Source organism: Canis lupus, chromosome 31 (assembly GCF_048164855.1).
Source record: "Canis lupus baileyi chromosome 31, mCanLup2.hap1, whole genome shotgun sequence".
Taxonomy (NCBI): Eukaryota; Metazoa; Chordata; class Mammalia; order Carnivora; family Canidae; genus Canis; species Canis lupus.
This window is the reverse complement of record NC_132868.1, coordinates 20,284,267-20,310,249: the sequence shown is the minus strand read 5'-3', so window position 1 is coordinate 20,310,249 and position 25,983 is coordinate 20,284,267. Positions and strand designations below refer to the sequence as shown.

The 25,983-nt window shown below is 41.5% G+C and overlaps 1 protein-coding gene across 2 annotated transcripts in view; it reads left to right on the top strand.

Annotated features, from left to right (window-relative positions):
* ETV5 (ETS variant transcription factor 5) overlaps positions 1-7,192 on the top strand; it is a 62,227-nt gene extending 55,035 nt beyond the window's left edge. For both annotated transcript variants that reach the window (XM_072807744.1, XM_072807743.1), the window contains exons 12-13: positions 763-864; positions 4,637-7,192. In XM_072807744.1, coding sequence (XP_072663845.1) covers positions 763-864; positions 4,637-4,858 — 324 coding nt within the window. In that variant the 3' untranslated portion in view covers positions 4,859-7,192. The remainder of the gene's footprint in view (positions 1-762; positions 865-4,636) is intronic.
* The last annotated feature ends 18,791 nt before the right edge of the window (positions 7,193-25,983 follow it).

Sequence of the window (25,983 nt, the reverse complement as noted above, 5' to 3'; positions counted from 1 at the left end):
TGACAATTGGGTAAACTCCACTAGGAAGTTTTCTTGCTATATGGCTTCTTTGCCCAAAGCTCCAATTACATCTCCCCATCACTGCACCTCAGGTGGACTGGGTTGGATATAATGCACTTCAGAACTGTTTGGGAAGCCCTGTTAATTTTTCATTAAGTGGATAATGGTGCTGCATGTTTTAATGTCCATTCTGCAAGTCTGCTGGGAGCGGGGGGGGTTGGATGGCAGTGGGCTGGAATGATCCGGTTCCCCCTTACTCCATGAGCTGCAGTAAGTAAACAGCTCCCAGCCCCTCGCCAATCTTATTAGAATTGAACTTTTGCTCTGCTGGCCCATTAGCAACTCACTAGTGTGTTTCTAATGTTTCAGGAATGACCATTCTAATTATTCCTTATTGACTGCTACAGAAACCATAGCACTTAATGGCAACATGTTAATGGTCTATGGGTATTGGTCAATAATTCATATGTGGAGAAACAGTAGAGAGCCTGCTTCCTCTAGGACATTAGCCAAGCCCTCTGCAATCTTAAAGTGCTAGGATTCTTCGCCTTCTAGATCTCACCTCTCTTAGTGGTTGTGACTGAATCATCACCTTTGTTGAATGTTTGGTCTTGAGGGAATCAAGTACTTTTGCATCCAGGTCAGGGAAGTGGACCATTGACCAAAGCAGTCAGATTACAGAACTCACTCTCCTGGGATTGGGAGAAAACCACTAGGCCCAGGGAAGGAGTTTCCATTGCTCTCTGCTTCTTATCTCTTTAGGTTGCTCGGCGTTGGGGCATCCAGAAGAACCGGCCAGCCATGAATTATGACAAGCTTAGCCGTTCCCTACGCTATTACTATGAAAAGGGCATCATGCAGAAGGTGAGCAGTTACTGGGCCACTCTGACCACTTTCAAGGAAAATGTCAAGGGCTTCTCTAATACGACTTTTTAGAGTGGCTGGGAGAAAATGTGAGCCTCATAAGTGATTCTGGGGTAGGAAAAAATCCTGGGAGCACAAACTTGAGAGTCAAATGAGATATAAAGACCATTTTTAATGCTCTTGGGTACACAAACTCCAGAGCTTGCACATGGAACATACTGTAGGAAAATTAGGAACTCTGCTTTACTTAAATTGCCTCTGATTATAAAAATGCCCAGAAACATAAGCCAACAATTATATCCATAAAGGAGTATGTGAAGGAATCAACTTGAAGGCCTCTACTCCCATAAGAGCTGAGTTGAAGTCTTTAGTTGTCAAAATGCCTAGACTTTTAAATACCTTGATTTAATACTCTCAATAGTGTTAGAGGAGTAAGGAGATCCTATTTCTCTTTAAGAACCTATAGAGGGATGCTTGGGTGGCTCAGCAGTTGAGCGCCTGCCTTTGGCTCAGGGCGTGATCCTAGGAGTCCCGTGATCAAGTCCCACATTGGGCTCCCTGTATGGAGCCTGCTTCTCCCTCTGCCTGTGTCTCTGCCTCTCCCTCTCCCTCTTTCTCTCATGAATAAATAAATAAAATCTTTAAAAAAAAAAAAAAAAGAACCTATAGAAAAAACTGGAACTCAAGTTTAAAAACTCAAGGTTTGTAAAATGGCAGCAGAATCACCTAGCACCGGGTCTTTTTTTGCAGAATAAAGGGTAGAGCAGATTTTGAGGAAGCCAGTACAAAATCCTCATTGGGATGCATGGTGAGAGACCACAACCTGAAAATCCTGTGGATAAGCAGAAGATGGGAATGGTTAATCATTGGTTCATCTTTCTTAGCCACCGTATTTTATGCCGTGCTATTACCCACATTCTAGCATTTACACATTTAGGCAGTCTGGGTGGTGGCCAATAGGATGCACTTGGTAGAAGCAATATGGCCATTGCCGCTGAGAACTTGCCTATGCGGAGACCAGACTTATATTTCCCATAGCAGATGGTAATGTGACCCTATATTCCTCTCACCACCTTAAAAAATATTAAACAGCTTGCCATGAGCCTCTGGATAAAGAAGTAAAGATAAAGTTTTATAGACTTTCTGGTGGTTCATAAGACTGTAAGGCTATTCCCGGTCTGGACTGGACACCATCATCTAATTCCTGTTTCCTCACTCAGACTTGACTGCTTTCATTGACAAGGCCATCTTCTCTTAATTAACGTAGTATTTGTTTACCAAAGAATATATACCACATGTATATAAGTTATCAAGCATATTAGGAAATGAAAAAAAAAAAACACCTATTAAACTATCATCCTATTTAAAAACTAGAACATTCTTAATGCCTTCATTACCTGGCCAGACAATCATCACTCCCAAGAATCTGAAGTCCTGAGGCTGGGTCTCTTTTCCTGCTTCCAGTAGCACCGGCGCACATCTCTATCACGGCCCTTCTCTCTGTACTGTAAACTACTCATTACTTATCAGCATCCCCCACAGGAGTGTAGTAAGCTCCTTTGGTGTAGAGCTGAGGGTTTGACTTCAGTGCTTGGCACAGAGTTGATAGATAATCTAAAATGGGCAGTCACTCGATTTCTCCTTTTTGTAAAGTGTACAATTCAGTGTTTGTTTTTTTAAATATTTTATTTATTTATTCATGAGAGACACAGAGAGAGGCAGAAATACAGGCAGAGGAAGAAGCAGGCTCCATGCAGGGAGCCCAACATGGGACTTGATCCCAGGTCTCCAGGATCACACCCTGGCGGCACTCAACTGCTGAGCCACCCGGGCTGCCCAATTCAGTGTTTTTTTAATTTATTCACAGAGTTGTGCAACCATCACCATGATCAATTTTAAAACATTTTATCACCCCAGAAAGAAACCCCAAATCCATTAGCAATCACTTTCCATTTTTCCCCAAACTTCATGCACGTGCATGCGTACACACACACACACACACACACACCCCTTTTAGTGTTAATACTGTCAAGTGGAATCCTAAAATTCAGGAAGAAGAGCTGTTACTCCTTTGCTGTTCCCAACTCCAGATCCATTCTGAGGGAATTTGACCAAGATACAATAACTTGAACTTCTAGCAGTGAGTTGTCCCTATGACTAGGGACTTCAGTTGTTTAAGGAAGTAAAAAAGAACTTTATTTCTGAGAACAAAACAGGCAAAGAGTACAGGAAGGCACAAAAATGAGGCTTGGATGGGTTCAGATCCTAACATTCCCACTTATTAGTTGGATGCTTTGTATTAACCTTCCAAAGCTTCTATTCCCAGTAAAAGTGGAGATTAAAAAACAAAAAACCCTGCTATCCTGTAATTTCACAGGATAAAATATGTGAAAATGTTCCAGAGATAATAATGTGCTATCCAATGTGAGGGATTGTTGTTACATATATTACATGACCCATGAGTAAAAGAAAACTAATTAAAGGTGAATGATAGCGTGCCCGTATGGGGAGAGAGATAGGAAAGCTGTAGTCCCTTATCCTCCGTTTTAGTGACTGAACCAGGTTGGGAATCCATCCATTACTGGCCCCTGATCTCATATTATTTCCACTGTGCCCTTCTGCCTCACTCTTTTACGTATACATACTGGCTTTAGGGGTGGGGTGTCAGAAATTCAGTGTAAATCTGTAGCTTAAAAAAACCAAATAGGGTTGATTGGTTGTGTACATCAAGTTGCCACTGGGATCGAGTCCCATGTTAGGCTCCCTGAATGGAGCCTAACATTCTCCCTCTGCCTGTGTCTCTGTCTCTGTCTCTCTCTTCTCTGTGTATTCTCATGAATAAATAAATAAAATCTTTAAAAAAAAAAAAAAAAGAATGACCGAAGGGTAGGGTTAAACTCAGCCTTTTGAATTTTAAGCCTAAAATGTTCATTTTATCAGTAATTTTAGCGGCCTTCCCTTGCCCCTTTGTATTACCCAGGCAAAGCACTTTATCAGGTTTGATTATCAGTGATAGTTGTCCTCTTGCACTGATGCTAAACAACCAGCAGAGAATGGGTGACCCCGTTGACCTGGATGGCTCATCAACCACATCATGAGGCCTTAGAATCAAGAACTTTGGGTTCTAATAATACTATAATGCAGAAAATTCATAAAAAGGTAGTTAGCAGTTCTTCGGTGTAACAGAACGATAGAATGCATAATTTAAAACCCTAGGTAAGCCAAAAAAGCAATTCTCTTTGGCTTTGGAACACATTTAAATTTCCACAGAAGCTCTCTGGTCAAATTCCTAGCCCTCCAAAATAACAAAGCCGTACTGTGAAGACTGTGAACCTTGGAAGTAACTGAAAACATGGTCTTTCGGCCTTTCACTTTTCAATCCTCCTTGTTCACACCGAGCACTGGCCTCAGCATAACCTTTCTTTCTAAGCTGTGAGTATAACACACTGAGAATTTTCCTCTAAAAGAGCCTAAGTAAATAAATAAGTAGGTGAGCCTATCTAGTCTGAATTTGAAATTCAGATATCTTCAACTACTGAGCTGTGGTGTCAACAAATCACTCGGCAGATAACAAGCCCCCAGGACTTATCAGAATAAATCTCAATGATTTGGACAATCAGCTGCTAATGAGCCTCCTTTGGTCGCTGGCTCCTTGAGACCTTGATGAAGGACAAACACCTGGTTATCCTTCCCTTGGTTCCTCCGCCGTCCCCCTCGCCCGCCCCATGCCCTGTTCCAGCTGGGCCTGAGAAGGTGTGTTTTTCTCTCCCAGGTGGCTGGGGAGCGATACGTCTATAAGTTTGTGTGTGACCCGGATGCCCTCTTCTCCATGGCCTTCCCTGACAACCAGCGTCCGTTCCTGAAAGCAGAGTCCGAGTGTCACCTCACCGAGGAGGATACCCTGCCCCTGACCCACTTTGAAGACAACCCGGCTTACCTCCTGGACCTGGACCGCTGCGGCAGCCTCCCCTACGCCGAGGGCTTTGCTTACTAAGTTCCCGAGTGGCTGAGCGGCCAAACCCTAGAGCTAGCAGTTCCCATTCAGGCAAACGAGGGCAGTGGTTTTGTTTGTGTTTTTGGCTGTTCCTAAAGCTTGCCCTTTGAGTATTATCTGGAGAACCCAAGCCGTCTCTGGATTGGCACCCTCAAAGACAGATACCTTGGCTGGGGAGTGGGAACAGGGAAGGGGCAGAGAAACCACCAAAAGGCTGGTGCCTCGGCTCTGATCCTGACAAGGTTTCTGGGAAGAGATTGCAGTGGAGCCTCCTTCCCATGGACACTATATATGCAAAGCAATACCTTGTTCAGGGTAGTGCCCACAAACCAGGACAGAGTGTGTGACAATCTGCATTGATCGTGGACTACTAATTGCCTTTACATAGAAGGGCTCTGATTTGCACAATTTATTGAAACAGAAATGACAGACCCATAGAACAGTAGGCTAAGAAGCTGGGAAGGCTCAGACCGTGAAGGGTTAAAAAGTCTATCTTCAAATTGGGAGAGCTCTTCTAGCTCGAGCTGCAATGTTTCCCCTCGGTCTAGAAAGAAGGGGGGAAAGTCAGAACAGCTGTTCCCCACTCCATGGTTCTCAAATACTAAACCGTTGCGACTCTTGGGAACCTTCTAGCCATGTGGTCACCAAGTAGAACAAGCCCCCTTTCTCTTCCCAGTCACACGGCTGTGTGTGTGGACGGCTTTCATTTTAGAAGGGTGATTTACACTTTTGACAGTATTTTGTTTTGCTTTGATTCGGGGGATTGTTTTGTTTTGGTGGTTGTTTTGGAAAACCAGTTTATAAACTGATTTTTGTAGTTTTGGTATTTAAAGCAAAAAAAAAAAACAAACCTTTTGGTAACTGTGCACTGCGTCCTAAGCAGGGCAGTGCCGACTGATGACGCTGCAGCTTGAAAGGGGCTTTGCTGGGGGCGCCCCCTTAGCCGTGCACAAGCCCATTCTATTGCCTGCTTTGTGCTTTCTGCACCAGACAGCCTGATGGAACATTTGCACCTGAGTTGTACATTTTTGAGGTGTGCAGGGCAGCCCGGACACACCACTTAGATTCTATGTGTATAGTTCCCCGTGTTTTCTAACATGCCCTCTCTGGAAAGCATATGTACATAATACATGTCATGTCCATTCGAAACCTGGCCACCTGGCGGGAACCCTGGGGATTTCTCCCCGGGCATGACCGATGACAATTTCCATTTCATCCATTTGTTTTGTTTTCTTTTTTCTTTTTTCTTCAATTCTTGGACTTTCAACCCTGCATATGATTCAATAGGGTTTGAGATGTACATGTGACACTGACAGGTAAAACAGTGCTAGCATTTGAGTTTCCTGCCACCTTAAAAAAAAAAAAAAGTTTACTATGATTACTGTATTATATCAGAAAAGTTTTAAACCACCCAGCTAAAGCTATGTGAAAGTTGGCCTCAAAGTGGAGAAGTTCTTAGAAGTGGTAATGCCTTGCTGCCCACTCTGCTGATAGGATTGCTCCGCTGATAGGATTCCGTGCTCCCCGCAGCACTTGGCAAGTTAACCCTGACTGCTGGTCCTCATGTGCACAAGACAGTGCTGACTCGGTGAGGGGAAGAAACCCGCTTTGAATTGTTTGCCTCTCAAGGGGGGTGCGTTACAGTCTTCACCAGCCCCCCCCCTTTGACCAGCAGCGGCACATCTGCGAAGAGGTTCATAGGGCTGAGGGGTGCATTTTATAGCTATGAAAACATGAGGTTTTCCTCTATTGGAAGCTAATTAGCCCGCCAAGGTATTGAACCTCTAGCTTGGGCCTTAATTAGCATTGTACTCTAATCAAAGGACTCTTTCCCGACCATATTTATAGCTCTCTAACCTACACATAGTCTATATATAGATGCATATTTTACCCCCAGCTGGCTAGAGATTTATTTGTTGTAAATGCTGTATAGGATTTGTTTTTTTCTTTCTTATCCTGGTTTGGGTTTTCTTTTTTTGATGGATTTATGCTGTCTTAGCAAGTTTGAAAATAACCCTCTGTAGCCTGAGCTCCCCCCTTCCCCTGCTGTAACCACGGGGCCTGTGCTGGTACGGGACACAGGATGGCGCATCACCGTTGCATTCCCATTGGACTCATGCACCTCCCGGATGGTTTTGGTTTTTTTTTTTTTTTTATTTGTTTTGTTTTGTTTTATTTTTGCTTCTTTTCCAGAGTGTGGAAAGTCTACAGTGCAGAAAGGCTTTAACCTGCCAGTTGATTTGAAATACTTTCCCCTGCGCAGGGCCGTATGCATCCTGCCAAGCTGCGTTATATTCTGTACTGTGTACAATAAAGAAGTTTGCTTTCAGTTTACCAAGTGCCTGAAACCTGCCTCTTTCTTGCTCTCAGTGGTCTAATTTGAAAGCAAGCAGAAGCCACCTGGCTTTCTCTCTCCCCTTCCCCCCAACCCCCATTCTCTCTCCTTCCCTCTCAGCTCTTTGGCCTTACCAATGGACTGGAGCTGAGAGTACTTAGAGGAACTATTACCTGGACATAGAAGTGCACAGTGCTCTTTGGCCTCCCCTCTTAAACTCTGGCTAAAAATGGAATCTGAAGGACTAGGAGATAGAGAGGTCCTCTTCACATCCAGTAGTAAGCTGAGACTACCCCATCCCCTTGAGCCTGCCTACCTGCTCAAAATTAGTAACAATTTTTTTTAAGATTTTATTTATTTATTTATTCATGAAAGACACACAGAGAGAAAGGCAGAGACGCAGGCAGAGGGAGAAGCAGGCTCCAGGCAGGAAGCCTGATGTGGGACTCAATCCCAAGACCAAGGATCACACCCTGAGCCAGGGGCAGGTGCTCAACCGCTGAGCCACCCAGACGTCCCTAGTAACAATTTTTTTAAAGCCTAGCTCCCATTTGGATCCTAGGTTGTGTGAATGATGACTGACTAGGCTAGGACTAGGAGTTCCAGAGTAAGTCTAGCTTAGCCCCCTGGATACATTCTTGAAAAACCAGGAAGCACCTAAGAAGTTTATTACTAATTCTCCCCGCAACAAGCTTTGATCTTAACAAGTAAAATTTTTACTAATATCAGGCTGCCTGGAGAACCACCACAAAGGCTTCGGAAAGTCTTGGCCTGTTTTTTTCCTAGCTGTGGGGCAGGGAGAAATTTCTCTTCCCAGTTTGTCTCCTCGTGGGCATATATCGTGTGGGTCAAGTGTAGAAGGGAATATCCATATACAGAGTGCAGGGCTGTGTGCAGGGCTGGGTCTTGCCGTGTTGCTCTTTCACTCTATTCTGCACCTTCCTTTGGGCTTTTCAAGACTCCTATTACAGTAGAGAATTAAGTAGAACCTTTTTCCAGGGCTCTGACAGAGGGCTTTCTGTAAGTTTATCTACCGTCTGTCTTTCACTGTTTTACAAGCCAGTGAGTGTACAAACATCGGAGACTGAATCGGAGCTGGTGAGGCATGAATGCCTGCCACATAAACCCATTAGCTCTGACAGATGAAGAAAAGACGCTTGGGGAGAAGGCAGGGGAGCCCAGGACAAAGCGAACTCTGCCTCTCAGCTTCACCACGATAAGGCTCTGACAGTCAGCTTCCCATTATTCACGGGCTCATTATCCAGCCTGGGCCCAGACCCAGATCGTTAACCTAACGCGGGAGGTCACCAAACACTGGGCCGCCCTTACAGCATTGGGCGCTAGGCTAAGGAAGCCCAGAAAATGTGAAGTTTACTCTTCATCGAGGTCCCCTTTCATGAGCCAAGCCCGGCAAACAATGCTTACTCAGTTGCTAGATGACAAAGAGGTAGTGTGAGGGCAAAAGAATGTGGTCATGAGAGCCAGAGTATGTGCAGAATCTAAATTCTAATGCAGCTGGGACAAACGTATATAAATGTGAAAGAAAAACACACACGCACCCAGACGGTTGGATACCCTAGACAACCCGTTGTCCGGTAGTGCAGGTGGCTGGAGCTCAGGGTGTAGCCTCTGGAACACAAGCAAAAGGAAAAAAGGCCAGAAAAGCATCGATTTTAATACCTGTATGTGTAAGCATTGTTTTGATTTAGCATGAGTGCACTGTACTTAAAATAGGCAGTGGGTGCGAGAGTGGCACACGGACAGCCCCTGGGTCCTGATCCCAGCACGCTGTTGTCCCATTGAGCGACCAGCTTTCTTTAGCTCCTCCACTTAAAGACCTGACTCTACACCCAAACCTTGGTTTGTTGACCTTGGCAGTGAAGCTCAGATAGCTAACCTTTGAATGGCACTTCACAGTTTACAGAGCACTTTTTCGTCCCCATTATCTTTTTGGCAGGACTTCTTAAATGGTAACAGCCTGTTGAAACTGAATCTGAAAATAAGGCTGTTAGCCTCCCAAAGTACTTTCTTGGAATGTTCAAAGTGGCTACTGTGGGAAGAGGACTAGACACGGGGGTTCTGGCCCCAGCTCTGGGATTGACTGGATTAACTCGATGATCTCTGGGCCGTCCTGGCCTAACCTCCCAGGCCAGTGAGGGCACAGATGAGCCACTACTTCCAGATCTCTTAGGAGGTATGGGAGAAAGGAGTTCCTTTGGGAGTTCAAGGTGTGTGTGTGTGTGTGTGTGTGTGCACATGCACACACATGTGGACACCTGCGTGCACAGGTTTAACAGCTAAAAACATTCTCAAGTCATTACTAGTAAGGAAACTCTAAAGTGTGCTGAGTCCCATCATTAAAGATATATGTCTGTTCATTTCCCAAGCATCTACTGAGCTAGATGCCAGGCACTGCTGGATCCTGAAAATAAATGATTTAAGATGACAGTTTTCAAATAAAGCCCTGTTCATGGCACAGTAATACATGCAGTGATTCCTTAAACGCCCTGCTCACGAGCTCATAGCAGCTCATACTCAAACTCCACTGATACCACCTTATTCTGACCACACTGGCCAGAGGCTGAAGAGGTGGGCATCCCTCCACCCACTGCTGCCCCTGCCCCCAGGGTTGTGAACTCTTCGGAGTGCTTCCTACCGGGGAGAGCAAAGGGTAAGCCCCAGGGTCAGTGTGCTGGGAGCTGTTGGTAGATGAGTAACTCAGGTGGGCTGAGGGGACCTGGAGCAGGTATGGTTGTGGTTGCTACACCTCCTTATTACATGAACAGGGCTCTCCTGGATGACCTTGGGTTTTTGGTCTCCCTACTTCAGGTGAGTGATTCTTTGCATCCATTGTTCTGTTCAAAAACATCAAGCATCTCTTTTTTTTAAGAAACTGCAGTAGACACTTTGGGGTGGGGGGGGTCACACAGGGAAACCCACCCTCCCCTTAAATGGCTCACAGGCTAGTGGGGAAAATATTTTTCTACATGAAACTAGAACACAAGTTATAACTTGTGATGACTATCAGTCATCCAATAAGTAGTGCCTATTCTATGCCAGGCCCCACTCTAGGATTGGTGAAAGGGAAAAAATGGGTACAAGTCTCTGCTCTCAGGGGTCTTACATCTGGGGGAAGGAGTGAAAAACACATGAAACAAGTGATAGCACTCATTAGATGGTGTTAAGTACTATGGAGAAAAATAAAGCAGGGAAGGGAAATAGTGAATGGTGAGGTATAGGGGTTGTGATTTTAAATAGGGATGTCAGGGATGACCTCAGAGCTGGGCAAAGACTTGAAAAAAATAAAGTAGCCTGATGGATATCTGGGAAGGAAGAGCATGTAGACAGAGGGAAGAGCAAGTGCAAGGCCCTGAAACTTTGAGTACACATGGAATATTTAGGAATAGCAAGACCTGTGACTCCAGATCAGAGGGAGTGAGATGCAGGGCATAGTTAGAGACAGAAGCAGAAAGAAGAAATTCTAGTTGTATCATCTTGGGCCAGGTAGGCTCTTTAATGACTGTGACACTGGGGATGCCTGGGTGGTTCAGTGATTGAGCATCTACCTTTCACTCAGGGTGTGGATCCCAGGGTCCTGGGATCGAGTCCCACATCAGGCTCCCCATAGGGAACCTACTTCTCCCTTGGCCTATAGTTCTGTCCCTCTCTCTCTCTCTCTGCCTCTCATGAATAAGTTTTTTAAAAAGAGAAAGAGAGAGACTCTGACATTTGCTCTGTTAATGTTTAGCTGTTAGAGGTTTTGAGAGAGAAGTGACATAATCTAACCTAATTTTTAAAGGACCGCTCTGAAAAAAAAAAAAATAAATAAATAAAAAATAAAGGACCGCTCTGCCCATTGAGTTGAAAAATCGATTGTAGGGAAACAAGCAAGGAAGCACAACCTTGTAGCAGGGCTACAGGAATGCAGGTGAGGTCCAGGGTACAAAGAGGACCTAGTCTGGATATATTTTTAAGATAGAGCCAATAGGTTTCAGATGTGTGGAGTGAGAGAAAGAGAGGAGTCGGTTACGGCTCCAAGGTTTTTTTTTGGCCTGAGCACATGAAAGTGTGAAGTTGCATTTACAACTATTCACTGAGATAGAGGAAGAGAAATTGGGGATGAGAGTGAGGGAAGAACAGGCATCCTGTTTTGAACACGTTAACATTGAGATGCCTATTAGAAATCCAAATGGGAACATCGATTTGGATACATGAGTCAGGAGTTCAGGGGAGAGATCCAGACTGTAGAGAGAAGTCATCAGTGTGTATTTAAAGCTGAAGCTAGATGAGATCACTAAGGGAATATGTCTAGATAGAAAAAAGGAAAGTTCCCAGGACTGAGCCCTGAGGACTTCAAGATTAAGAGGTTGAGGCGATGGAGAAGAATCATCAGAGGAGCAGGAGGAAAAGTGGCTCATCAAGTAGGGACGATCAGAACAGTATTTCCAGGGATCCCTGGGTGGCGCAGTGGTTTGGCGCCTGCCTTTGGCCCAGGGCGCGATCCTGGAGACCCGGGATTGAATCCCACGTCGGGCTCCCGGTGCATGGAGCCTGCTTCTCCCTCTGCTTGTGTCTCTGCCTCTCTCTCTCTCTGTGACTATCATAAAAAAAAAAAAAAAAAAAAAAAGAACAGTATTTCCAGGAGAAAGGAGAAATCAATACGGCAGATGCTTCTCATGTGTCAGTAGGGTGAGGACTGAATTAGCAACATAGAGGTCACAGATTACTTGTGCATTTCCACAGAGTGAGAGAAGGAGACACAACTGAATGACCCAAAGGAGGTTTGAGGCAGGGATCAGAGAAGGCTCCATGGATTCAGAATCCTGGGCTTGAGTTCAGCGCAGCCTCTTTCACTACCCCTTCCATTCCTTGACTCACAAAGTCTGAAAGAGCCCTGGGCATCCCTGCCAGGCGTCCTGCCCAGAAGGTACTAGATGACTGATTCAGGGATAGAGGAAGAGAGATTACGTTGCTGTCACCATCATCTTTACCATTCCTATGGTACTCTGTTCTTGTTCTGTGCTCTTATATTTCTTTTTTTGAAATGTTAAGTGTTTTTAAATAACCTTTTTTCATATTACACAATTAGCATATGTTCTTTGTAGAAAAACAGAAAAAAACCTTAGCCCAAATTTAAAACTATTCTGGAAACTCCACCTAAAAATCACAGTTAACACTGTATCATACATCCTTCCACATGGCTTTTCTTTTTTTTTAAGTTTTATTTATTTATTTTAGAGACACAGAGCTTGAGCAAGAGGAGGGACAGAGGGAGAGAGAGAAAGAATCCTCAAGCAGACTCCCCACTGAGTGAGGAGCCCAACTCAGGCCTTGATCCCGGAACCCTGAGATCATGAGCTGAGCCGAGATCAAGAGTCAGCCATTTAACCAACTTAGCCACCCAGGTGCTCCACCCACATGGCTTTTCTCTGTGCTGTTAATTATAAAAATAAGGTCGTGCTATACAGTGGACATAGTTTTGTAATTTATTTTTATACAGTATATTTTGAATATCTTTCCAGATCAGGAAGTATTTTCCTACAGTCATTTTTAGTGCCTGCATCGTTTTCCACTATATATATATATATATATATATATATATATATATGTGTGTGTGTGTATATATATACATATATAATAACATTTCTGAGCAGTCCCTTTGCTGGAGATTAAGGTACCACAAATGTATATCCATAACCAAGCCAAGTAATCTCCATCCCCCAAAATCAAACAAACAAACAAAAGACAGGAATTGGGTTTTTTTTTTCTGGTGTTCCCAATTAACAATCAACTCCTACTAATTTTACCTTCTAGATATCTCTCAAATCTACCTCCACCATCACTGCCATAACTCAGTCACAATCACCTCTCACTGGACTATTGCCAACACCACCTAACACACTTTGCCACATCCACCCTTACCTCCTCCAACCCCTCTTCCCTACTGTAGTCAGATGATGAATTTTAAGCCCAAGCCATTCTATCACTTGAGACTTTCCAATGACACCCACTGGAACACCTAAAATTTAAAAAAGACTGATACTACCGCATGTTGGCTAGAATACAGTGCTGAGGTCGTGTAAAATGATACAACTCCTTTGGAAAGCTGGTGGTTTCTTATAAAAGTAAACATGCATCCACTTTACGATCTAGCACCTCTAGTCATGAGTATTTAGCCAAGAGAGATACAGAAATGTGTTCACAAAAAGACCTCTGTGAGAATGTTTAGAGAAGCTTTATTCACAATAGCCACCAAAAGCAACCCAAGTGTACATCAAGGGAAGATCAGATAAACAGGTTGTGATATCCATACAACAAAATACTACTCAGCAATGAAAAAGAATGAGCTCTGATGGTAGAAATCAGAAAATGATAGCAAGGTGTGGATAGGCAGGAATTGATCGGAAAGGTATAGAGGGAATGCCCTGGGGTGAAAGAAATGCTCCAGATGTTGGCTTCGGTGGTTGTTACTTGTACATTTGTCAGCATGTGGCAAACTGAATACCTGAATTCTGTGCTTTTTATTTCCTGTGAAGTATTCCTCAAAGGAGTATTTCTAGTCATTTCTTGGGATAAACCAGAATCCTTAACTTGGCCATACAAAGTGAGTCCTTACCTGTCACTTCAGCTTCATCTCGTCCCATTCTCTCTCATTTTAGATGTTCCAGCCCCGCTGACCTCCTGGTGTCTCCTGCTCCAGCCAGACACAAATTATTCCCTGGACCCGAAATGCGATACTGCCTTCAAAATCATCCATAACCTCCAACCAGCTTAACCTCAACACATACTTTCATCTCAATTCAAAGATCACCCCAGGGGAAGACAATCAACCACTCTTACAAGTAAGTGAATAATTTCAATTTCCTGGCCTTCCAAGCTTTGCTCTCATCCCCCATTATCCACTTTTTCCACACTATCTTTTTTTCATAGCACTTCTCACAATTCTTAATTATTCATTTATTTGCAAGATTAGTTGATTGTCTTTCCCAATAGACTATAAATTCCATGAAAGCAGAACCATGTATACTTTGCTAACTGCTTTATCTCCAATACAGAGCAGGTGGTTAAGAAATATCTATTGAACGAGTAAATACAGTAATCAGCGTCTTTGTTCTTTTATGACTTTCAGGATACATTCCTAGAAGATGGATGTTTGAGCAAAGGGTAGGAATATTTCAAGGTTATTTGTATGAACGACAAAAGGCCCACCAAAAAGATTGTGATTCATACTTGTTCTTATACTCTTTGTCTACACTCAACATTATTTATACTTAACACCTCAATTTGCCATTCCCTCTTTCTTTCTCTATTCATTCAAATATTATTTTTTAATATTATTTATTTATTCATGAGAGACACAGAGAGAGAGGCAGAGACACAGGTGGATGAAGAAGCAGGCTCACTGTGGGAAGTCCGATGCGGCACTTGATCCCAGGACCCCAGGATCAGGACCTGAGCCAAAGGCGGTTGCTCAACCACTGAGCCACCCAGGTGCCCCAATTTATTCAAATATTATTTATTGAGCACCTATTACATACCATGTACCAAGCCAGATGTTCATTATGCAGTGATGAATTATATCAGTTTTCACATTTTTTGCTTACATACCATCGAAAAGAATTTTCAAAAGCTAGACACCTGTTAGCACTACTTTAAGTCGACATTTAACATTTTCTATCATACTATGAAAAGTTGAAAAGGATATAATTTCCAATCTATTTTACATTTTTACATTTTAAAATATAATTATTCCAATTTAACAATGGATTTTATATATGCTACCAACTTAATCACCACCATCATTAAACTTTCATCATTATCACCAAACTATACGATCTCTTCTTTCACAGACTTTTATGTTACTCTTTTTTTTTATGGGGGGGAGAAAGGGCAGAGTGAGAGGGAGAATCCTGAGCAGGCTTCGCACCCAGCACAGAGCTCGACACAATGCTCTATCTCACAGCCCTGATATCATGACCTAAGCCAAAATCAAGAGTCAGACATTTAAGCACCCCACCACCCAGACACCCCATGTCACTCTTTTTTTATCCTTGAATCCATATTTCCGCATACACCCCCTAAAAGAATTTTATCCTGATACAATCTATTTTTATGCTGGAAAGTCTTTATCCTGCCTTTTAATCCTACTCTAGGATACATGCATACAACGAATTGTTTTAAATCATTTCCTTTGGCAATCAGCCTTTACATGTTAAAAAAGTATTCTGTGTTGAGTGATTACTAAATTAATATTTCACAATCGATCAAAACAACATAAATATATAACCAAATCTGGTATATATTTCTTAAAATTAAAAAGTAAAAATGTGTCAAAAACGAATCTGTCAGTGACCTCCCTGGGATGGAAGTGCTGTTGTTTTTCCATTAGTTCACTGCACGAATGAGATAGGTTTCAGTGTCCGCTCTATTCCTAATTTTCAATTTTAAGTAAGCGCTAAGATACACTGTGGGAAGACGGTGCTAGCTGTCCACCAAATTCATTTTCTTCTTCTCCTTTGGCAGTAAGATTGTAGCTGTACACATGACTAGGCTACATTCCAGCATCCCTTGCAGTTGATGGGCCCATCATCAATATATTGTCTCCCAGTTCAAATTCACCATTTTGTGTTTGCTCTGTGAAATGAATCTGGGCCCCATATGCATTCTTTCTTTGCTAGGTGGCAGTGACACTTTGTCAGCAGAAGGCGCTGGAGTGACAATGAAGGAGAAAGGGCTTTATTTCCTGGTTCCTGTGTGCAGTCTCCTGAAGTTACTCCAGCTTCTGTAGTACCTAGCTACTGCAGTGCGTAGCAACCAGCTTCCAGCATTTTCTTCTGGCACCCCCTACCTTCAGTGGTTTTATTTTTTTTTTTTTATTTTTTTTTTTCCTTCAGTGGTTTTATAGCAGAGTGTTTGCATCTCCTGTTGGGCCTGCACTTTTTTCAGTGCCTGTTGGGCTCCCATAGTGCACAGTAGCCAGTGGCAACCAGCAGCCAGAAGTTTCCCTTGGTACTGCACCCTCCCAGTTGGCTTTGTAGGAAAGGACCTTGAGCAGTTTTCTCTGGCCCCCAACAGGGTGGATTTCCAGCAAGTTCTACCAGTCAGGAACTCTCTGCCCTTCAGTGAGCCATAGCTATATCCTCTAATACAGCAAAGAATTAACTTAGCAGGCTTACAATGTCCAAACTTTTCACATTCCAAAAAATGGTTTGGCCTTCGCCTGGCTCCTTTGATAACCTCTAAGCCCTTGGAATATCTTGCCTGGAATATCTCTGTGTCTCTGTTTACCCAGGACCTCAGGCCATGCCACATAGTCTACGCTAAGAGTGTGATTTATACTTGGGGTGCCTTGGGCCACATAGCATCAATTGACTTCTGGGGGGTGGAGTGAGTGAGTGAGATCAGCCATGTGGGCAGTAAGCCATGCACACGTGATCAACCGCTGTGGAAACACCAAGGCTCAGGTAAGTTTCCTGAGCTGGCAATATTTCATGAATATTTTCACATTTCACTGCTGGGAGAATGATGGGCTATCCCTTTGGCTCCAGTGGGAGAGGACAACCCGAAAAGTGTGCCTGGTCTCTCCTGGACTCTGCCTGTGTGCCTTTTTCATTGCTGATTTTAATCTGTAGCCTTTTACTGTAATCAACCATAACCTTGAGTATAACAGCTTTTCTGAGTTCTGTGAGTCCCTCTCACAAATCATTGAACCTGAGGGTGATCTTGGGGACTCTCAAACACACCTTCCCAATAAAGTCTGAATCTCAGCCCTCTGGGGAGAGAAGGGTATTGGGACCCTTCCTTGGCACTCTACCTCACCCTGGGGCTAGTACCCACTCTTTATATCTGCTATTCCTTTACTTTAGAACTGACAATCCCTTGTTACTCCAATTTCCTGTATTGGTTAATAACTATTCATATTAAACTTTCCTTATTCAAATTACTTTGTGGTTTCTCTCCTCTGATTGGACCCAGATAGATACTTAGTTCTCTTTCAGCAGAAATAATGATGGCTATTTCTGGGTTAGGGCTATTAAGAAAGCATGTGTACCTCCACTGTGCCTTCTTCCAGTTGGATGTAGATGATGACCAGACCCTGGGTGGTGGCAGAGGTGCAAGATGGAGAAGCCTGGGCCTCTGATTCACCACATGCCTGTTAAGAAACAAACTGAACCATGTTTATGTCAATTTGTAAGAGCAGTTTAATTTACCCTAACTAATAAACCTTGTTCACTTAAACAAATACTTAGGAATGGAATAAGCTGCGTGCATGTGTGTTTAATAGAAATATCACTCCCTTATGGAATAGTCCTTCCAAGCTATATGCCAAGGTTCACATACTGATTTTCATCAGAAATTATTTTAAATGATCTGTCAACTGACAATTCCATTAGGTCCTCCTTTGATTTCATTGAAAACGAAAGATTGGAGTCAACTTAACTTACAAAACTAGAAGTTACCAATCACTAGAGTCTAATCATTTCCTCCATATGTATACCAAAAAGGTTTTACCGAGACTTAGCTACCAAATGCTTCTACTGGTGGTTCTCAAAGTGTGGATTCCAGACAAGTGCATCAGCATCATCTGGCAACTTGTTAGAAATGCAAATTTTAAGCCCCACCCAGACCTACTGAATCAGAAATTCTGGGGATGAGACCAGCAGTCTGTGTTTTACCAAACAAGCCCTCTAGGTGATTCTGAGGCTCCAGTTTGAGAATCACTACTGTATGTTACATCTGTAATTCTTTGCCTGGACCTGTATTTAATCAGATAGTTTCCAAAAGCATTCAAATATTGAAATACTAATTTCAATATATACATATATGTATATCCCACAAATTTAGTGGCTTCAAATGACACACATCTATTTTCTCCCAATTTCTGTAGGTCAGGAGTCCAAGCATGACTTACTGAGTCCTCTGCTTCAGGACCTCATAAGGCTGCAAAGTGCCAGCTGGGACAGAGGTCTCATCTGAGGCACTGCTGGGACAGGATTCCCTTCTAAATTCACATGGTTGATGGCAGCCATCAGTTCTCTGTGTCTACCAGCTAGAGGCCACCCTCAGCTCTTTGCCACCTTGAGGTCTTCCCAGTATGGCCCGTTGCTGATTCAAAGCCAGCAAGGCAAAGTCTCTCCTAATAAGACTGCAGCTGCAAGTTTCTGTAACAAAATCATATAAATGTAGTCATGTACATCCATCATCTTTGCCATATTCTCTTAGTTAAAAGCAAGTTCTAGGAAGGGGACGATACACCTGGAAGGGGAGGATATCGCACAGAAACAAGAATACCAGGATATAGGGATCATCAGGTCCACCCTAACCTCTGTCTGCTGCATTGCTCAGGACTTCTTGTTTAAACACTTTTGTTTCATCACATGCTTTAACTTTTTTTTTTTTTATGATAGTCACAGAGAGAGAGAGAGAGAGAGAGGCAGAGACATAGGCAGAGAGAGAAGCAGGCTCCATGCACCGGGAGCCTGATGTGGGATTCGATCCCAGGTCTCCAGGATCACGCCCTGGGGCAAAGGCAGGTGCCAAACCGCTGCGCCACCCAGGGATCCCCACATGCTTTAACTTTATTTAATTAAACTTCAGAGGTTCTCTCTAGAGCATTCAATGGTAAACATTCTGAAAAATATTTACTAGAATAACTTTTCCAAAGCTGAGCCTCCTGGTCAAATCAGACTATGACTTCCTTTCTATCAGAAAAAGTCAGATGGCATTTTTCAACTCAAATAAATGTGTTAATACAAAATTTAAAAAACATATAAAAAATTGAAATAATACATTTTATAGCATATATTGTAAGAAAGATCATTAAAAGCAGGGATGCCTGAGTCTCAGTGGTTGAGCGTCTGCCTTCAGCTCAGGGCGTGATCCCAGAGTTCTGGGATCGAGTCCCACGTCGGGCTTCCTGCATGGAGCCTGCTTCTCCCTCTGCCTATGTCTCCGCCTTCTCTGTGTCTCTCATAAATAAATAAATAAATAAATAAATAAATAAATAAATAAATAAATAAATAAAATCTTTAAAAAATATATTACTAAAAGCCGTCAAGATCAAACTGATGAATATCTAATAAAATTGATCACATCTGAGTTACCAGAACAAGATGATAATGGCAGTACTCATTACTTTATAATTATTCAGATGTGTGACTAAAGTTATCAATTATTATTAATGTGATGAGTATTACTGAAAACAAGATACTCCTTCAGTAAGTGTGTGTCCATGTGGGTACTGAACTCTGGTGGACAGCTTCTGGGGTTAATACAATAAAATAATGCATTAAAAAGGCCAAAATAGCTCCATTAATTTAATTAGACATTATGATTAAATTTCCCATGCATTTAATGAAAAAGAAAGGTATATACTGCTAAAACTAATTGGTCCAGAAGCTAGCATATAATTTTATTTTTTGTTAATAAGAACTAGAAAATCTTATTATAAGCTGAAATAAGATGAGTATTGACTATAATTGCAATGCACATTTCATAATATGATTTGACAAAAGAGGTTTGAACTATTTTATTGAGCAAGGCATACCAAATTTGAAAGCACATGAGATTTTTTTATATAGTACCTATTTTGTATGCTTGCATGAAGGATACTTTGTTTGCAAATTTGTGTTTTTCTCATTTCAAATCTGTGAAAAATTGAAAGAATAATATAATAGACACATGTAAACATTTCACTTAAGTTCATCTAACCTTCTACCTATTTATGAAAGTATATGAAATGAAAAGCCCTAAGTCACAAGGACTTTACAAAGACTATTGTCTAGGAAAATGTGTCACAAGCTAGATTTGTCTGATATTCTCTTGTGATAAGATTCAAGTCAAACATTTTTGGCAGGAATACTACTTAAGAGTTAGTGTACTTCTTATCCCATCACCTTGAGAGGCACATGGTATCAGTTCGCCCTGATAGTACTTATTCTGAAGGTGATTACTTGGTTAAGGTAGTAACGCCAGTTCTATTATAAAATTACTCTTTCCCCTATGAGATTAATAAGTAGCCCATTCCCCAGTTAAATTTCATCTGATGATTTTATCATCTTCTGATGATCTTGCCTGAGTAAATAAATATACACATTGGTGGTTGTCCAATGTTAATTTTCTGGGATATCTTGAAAAGTGAGTAGACTTCTTGGCTCACATCACAGAAAAGTCCAGGAGCAAGACAGTTGAATCCAGAGACTCAGGTTAAGTCACCAGTACCTAGTCTCTTTCTATCACACAAGGTTCTGCTTTTCATTTTGTTGGTTTTGTTCTCAGGTTACACATGGTGGTGGTCCCTGTAAGCCCAGGCTTACAACTTTATAGCTTCAGGTCCAATAAAAAAAAAAGATGACCTCTTCTGAAATAATAGTCATAAAAGTCTTAGAGCTAAGTCTTCTTGACTCTGATTGTCTTAGCTCAGGTCATGCCCCATCCACAAGTCACCGACTGTGGTCAGGGAGATGACACCAAGTTTGATTTACATATCCAACCCTGCAGCAGGAGCTAGCGTCAGTTCCAAACAAACCATATGGACTGAGAGGTGGTTCCCCAGGGAAAATGGAGGAGCTGTTATTAAAGGGAGAGGCAAAGGATGCTGGGCAGGAGGCAGAAACAACAGATGTCTCCTATAACTGATTATCCAATAAAGATGTTTAGACATCTGATAAGCCATCTGAAAAGACCAATGTTGGAGAGTAGGAAGCAAAGCCAGGCACCTATTCAGTCTTTACATCAAAATAAATTCCAGATGATTTTTAAAGTTTTTATGTAAAAAACAAAATGACAAATGTACTGGAAAAAAGCATGATTGAATAATTTTAAAAACTGGGAGTAGAGATAGCCTTTTTAAGCATGACACAAAACACAGAAACCAGAAACGATAATATTATAAAATTTGACTACATAAAAACCTTAAAAGCTTTTTTAAATCAAAAATACCACACTGAATGAGGCAAGGAAGCTCTGCAACGAAGATATAATAGTTATGAAAATCTATATACCAAGAAATGTAATAATGACCATCATGTAACATAAGTTAGAAAAGATACAAGAAGAAATAAACACAAATACATTAATAGGAGACTTTAATTCACCTCTCTCAGTCCATGACAGGTCAAGTGGATAAACGATGGTAGATAAGCAATGATAGATAAGACCTCACATATATAATTATTAGTAAGGAAGTTCTGATAGATAAAATTTCAACTTTGTACCCTGAAAATAGAAAATACATTCCCCTTCCCCACAAAGGCCTGTGAAACATTCGTGAAACTTGATCAGATATTAAACCATAAGAAAGCATTCTCAAGACCAATGCACAATAATACCAGTAATAATAAAATCAGAAAATAAAAAGACACTTCCACCTTCGGAAATTAAAAAAAAAGTTAAAATTCTGTCTTGAACATTTCCTTGGTTTAAGGAAAAATAACAACTAGAGTTCTAGTCTGTCTAGAAGCAGTAACAATGAAAACAGCAGCACCTGTGGGCTAGTGTTAAAACAGTGTTCAGTGAAAATTCCATAATTTTATTTAAACTGATAAAGAAGATAGAAGAAACACAAATTAATTGAGCATCTGACTTCAAATTTAGAAAAAGAACAACATAAACTATAGGAAACTAAAAAGGAAAAGAATAAGTCAATGTTGGAAAACAAAAAAATAGAAATAAGAATAAATTAAGGCATAACGAATAAACCAAGGGGAAATAATAAAATAGATTAAAATTTGCCAATCTTATTAAGGAAAAAAACAGGTATGGTAGGCAGAATAATGGCCCCTCAAAGATGTCCACACTATCATCCCTAGGACTTATAAATATATTACTTTACATGGCAGAAAGGGACTTTGCAGATGTGATTAAGGTGAAGGACCTTGAAAAAGAAGAGCATCCTGGATTATCCAGGTGGGCTCATATCTCATCATATGAGTCCTTAAAATCAGAGAACCTTCCCCTGTTGAGGTCAGAGCGAAATGTAACAACAGGTGAAGGGTCAGAGAGATGTATGTGAGAATTTGGTGTGCTATTGCTGGCTTGAAGACAGAAGTAGAAGACCATAAACCAAGGAATGCAGGCAGCCTATAGACAGTAGAAAAGGCAGAGAGAGAGTTTCTCTCCCAGAGCCTCCAGAAAGGAATGCAGCCCTGTCAGCATCCTTATTTTAGCTTGCAGTCCCCGAGTCAGACTTCCCACCCACTAAAATGTGAGATAATAGGCCACATACACTTGTGGTAATTTGTTACAATGAGGAAGTTAAATTTCACAAATTAAGAAATGACAAGAGAGAAATACACCTAAAATTAGAGGACACTAAAAGGTCATAAGGCTAATTTGCTAACTCTATGCAAACTTTGAAAACCTGAATGACATTGACCAACTTCTAGGCAAATAGATTCCCTAAAATCAACCCCAGAATAGGTGGAAAATAAAAATAGACCAATTTTCATAAAAGGAAATGAGAAATTTGTTAAAAAGTTACTCCCTCAAAAAGCACCAGGCTCAGAGAATTCCACAGGGGATCTACCTCCCCACCCCCCTCCCCACATACACAGGGAATTTTTACTAGACTTCTTGAGAGTTGATAATGCCAATGTTATTTAAGTTGTTTGACAGCTTTGGAAAAAATAAAAACCTTGTAAATGTTTTTTTTATGAGAATTTAACATCGATACAGATAAATAACAAAGATAGCATGCACAAAAGCTACATATCAAGCTAATTTATAAATATAGATACAAAAATCTTAAATGAAATATTAATAAAAAGATCCTAGCAGAATTTTTTTAGCAGAATTTTTTTTAAAAAAAGAGAGACTACATAAGGATACTCTATGAATGAATGCATGGATGGTTCAATACTAGGAAATCAATCAGTATAATTCATATTACTAGATCTAAGAAGAAAAATAGTATGGTCATTCCCATAGACACTGAAAAGGCATTTGACAAAATTAAAAGAGCATTCATTTAAACCACTAATAAATGTAGAAGGAATAAAAGAATTAGAAAATCATAATTCAGCAACCATCACAATAATATAATTAATGCAAGCTAAAAGCCATCAGTTAATGCCAAAATTAGTAGGTGAAAAGTTTGAAGACTAACAGGATATTTGCATAGTCTCAGAGTATCTCCCCAAAGATACTTAGAACTGCAATGGAAAAATGGTAACTTTACAGAGGAAAAACCTGATTAACACTATCATGTGATGAAAGCTAATGTCACCAATAATATGACAAATCAACACCCCACACCTGATATGATGCAGTGAGAAAACACAGCAGCCCTTCTGTAGTATTCCTCCAAAATAGTATAACCTTATCCTAATCATGAGGAAACAACATACAAACTTAAACTAAGGGATTTTCTACTAGAAAGACTGGCCTGTACTCTTTAAAAATGTCAGCATCATGAAACAGAAAGAGAAAACTGAGGAACTGTTTTAGATTTTAAAAAAGAAAACAACTAAAGAAACACGGCAAATGAATTTTCCTTTGCTATAAAGGACATTATTGGGACAATGGATAAATCTGAATATGATCTATAGATCAAGTAACATATTAATGTTAATCTCCTGATTTTTTTCAAAGATTTATTTATCTATTTTAGAGAGAAGGAGACAGAGAGAGAAATGGGCAAATGGGGGAGGAGTAGAGGGAGAGAGAAATTCTCAAGCAGACTCCCCTGAGCACAGACTCTGATTTGAGGCTCAATCTCATGAAATCGTGATGAAATCTCATGAAATCATGATGACCTGAGCCGAAATCAAGATCTGATGCTCAATCAACTGAGCCAACCAGATGCCCCTAATTTCCTGATTTTGACCATTGGCTTACATTTATAAAAAATACTTGGTATATAGGTGTAAAAGAGCACCTTGTGTGCAATAGTTCAGGAAAAAAATATATATATACAAGAATAAGTCAATGTGTGAGGCACCTGGATGGCTCAGTTGGTTGAGCATCAGAATCTTGATTTCAGCTCTGGTCCTGATCTCAGGGTCCTGGGATTGAGCCCCACACCAGGTTACACACTGGGCATGGAGCCTGCATGGATTTTCTTTTTCCCTCTGCTTTGCCCACCCCGCCCCATACAAAAAAAAGAATAAATCAATGCATTAGAAAACAGAAAAATAGTAGATATAAGAATAAATCAAAACATAATGAATAAATTAAGGGAAAAATAATAAAGTGTATAAATATAAACATATCTATTTATATGTTTAGATGAAATTAGATCCAGAGAGAGAAAGCAAATGTGGTAAAATGGAAAACATTTGGGAAATCTGGGCGAAAAGTATGTGGGAAGTCTTTGTACTACTCTTGTCATTTCTTAAACAGCCTTGATTGTGATGAAGAAGGAGAGAGAAGTTGGTCAAAGGTTTAGGGGGCTGGGGGTATTGTATTTTTGAGATTTTTTAAATTTTATTTATTTATTTTTTTTTTAAATTTTTATTTATTTATGATAGTCACAGAGAGAGAGAGAGAGAGGCGCAGAGACACAGGCAGAGGGAGAAGCAGCCTCCATGCACCGAGAGCCCGACGTGGGATTCGATCCCAGGTCTCCAGGATCGCGCCCTGGGCCAAAGGCAGGCGCCAAACCGCTGCGCCACCCAGGGATCCCTTTTTTTTTTTTTTTTTTTTTTTTTTTTTAAGAGATTTTTTAAATTTTAAAGTAATCTCTACACCCAATGTGAGGCTCCAACTTACAACCCTGAGATCAAGAGAGGCTTGCTCCCGCCAGGCACCCCAGGGGTATTTTTAATGAGAGAGAAGCTGGAGCATAAAGACACAGCAGCAGTGGTGAAAGAGTGGTGAGTGGGGGAGAGTGTGCATAAGAGTGAGGAAGAACAAACAAGTGTGAGAGTAAGAACAGAAGAGGAAATGCTTGAGATTGTAAAGGAGAATAAATGTTCAAGGTTGGAGGTGCCTGGGAGGCTCAGTCGGTTAAACATCTGCCTTTGGCTCAGGTCATGATCTCAGGGTCCTGGGATCGATTCCTGCATTGGGCTCCCTGCTCAGCGGGGAGTCTGTTTCTCCCTCTCCTTCTGCCCCTGCTCATGTGTGCCCTCTCTCTCTCTATCTCTCACTCACTCTTTCTCTCAAGTAAATAAATAAAATATTTTCTTTAAAAATGACAATGGGGGACACTTGGGTGGCTCAGTGGTTTAGCGCCGCCTTCAGCCCAGGGTATGATCCTGGAGTCCCAGGATCGAGTCCCACATCAGGCTCCCCACATGGAGCCTGCTTCTCCCTCTGCCTGTGTCTCTGCCTCTGTGTGTGTGTGTGTCTCTCGTGAGTAAATAAATAAAATCTTAAAAAAAAAAATGACAGTGGGATGCTGCTGGCATTTAGTGGATGGGAGCAGAGACGTTAAACTTGCTACAGTGGTCCAGGAAGTCCTACACAATGAAGATGGTACTGTCCAAAATACCACTGTACCCCTGTCAGAAAGCCCGACAAGAGCTATGCCTAAGAATCAGGCTTCGGGGGTCAACAGTCAGCCCGCCCACCATTACCGAGCCCTGTGACTGGGCAAGGCACCAGTTCTTCTCATTTGTCTTGAAAATCAGCATTTTATACCAGATGGGAACTCACATCCTTCAGCCTCTGACGTGCCCAGATTCTGTCTTCAGAGGTCACCAACAGCAGTGACGAGCTGATCCTGCCAATGATACACAGGTGTAGGCAAGAGTTAACCCCCAAACCCCTCACTTGTAACCACCTCAGCCTGGGCAGGTTCACAGACTAGTAAGTCTAAGCTCTGCATCTAGAACTTAGATGATAACTG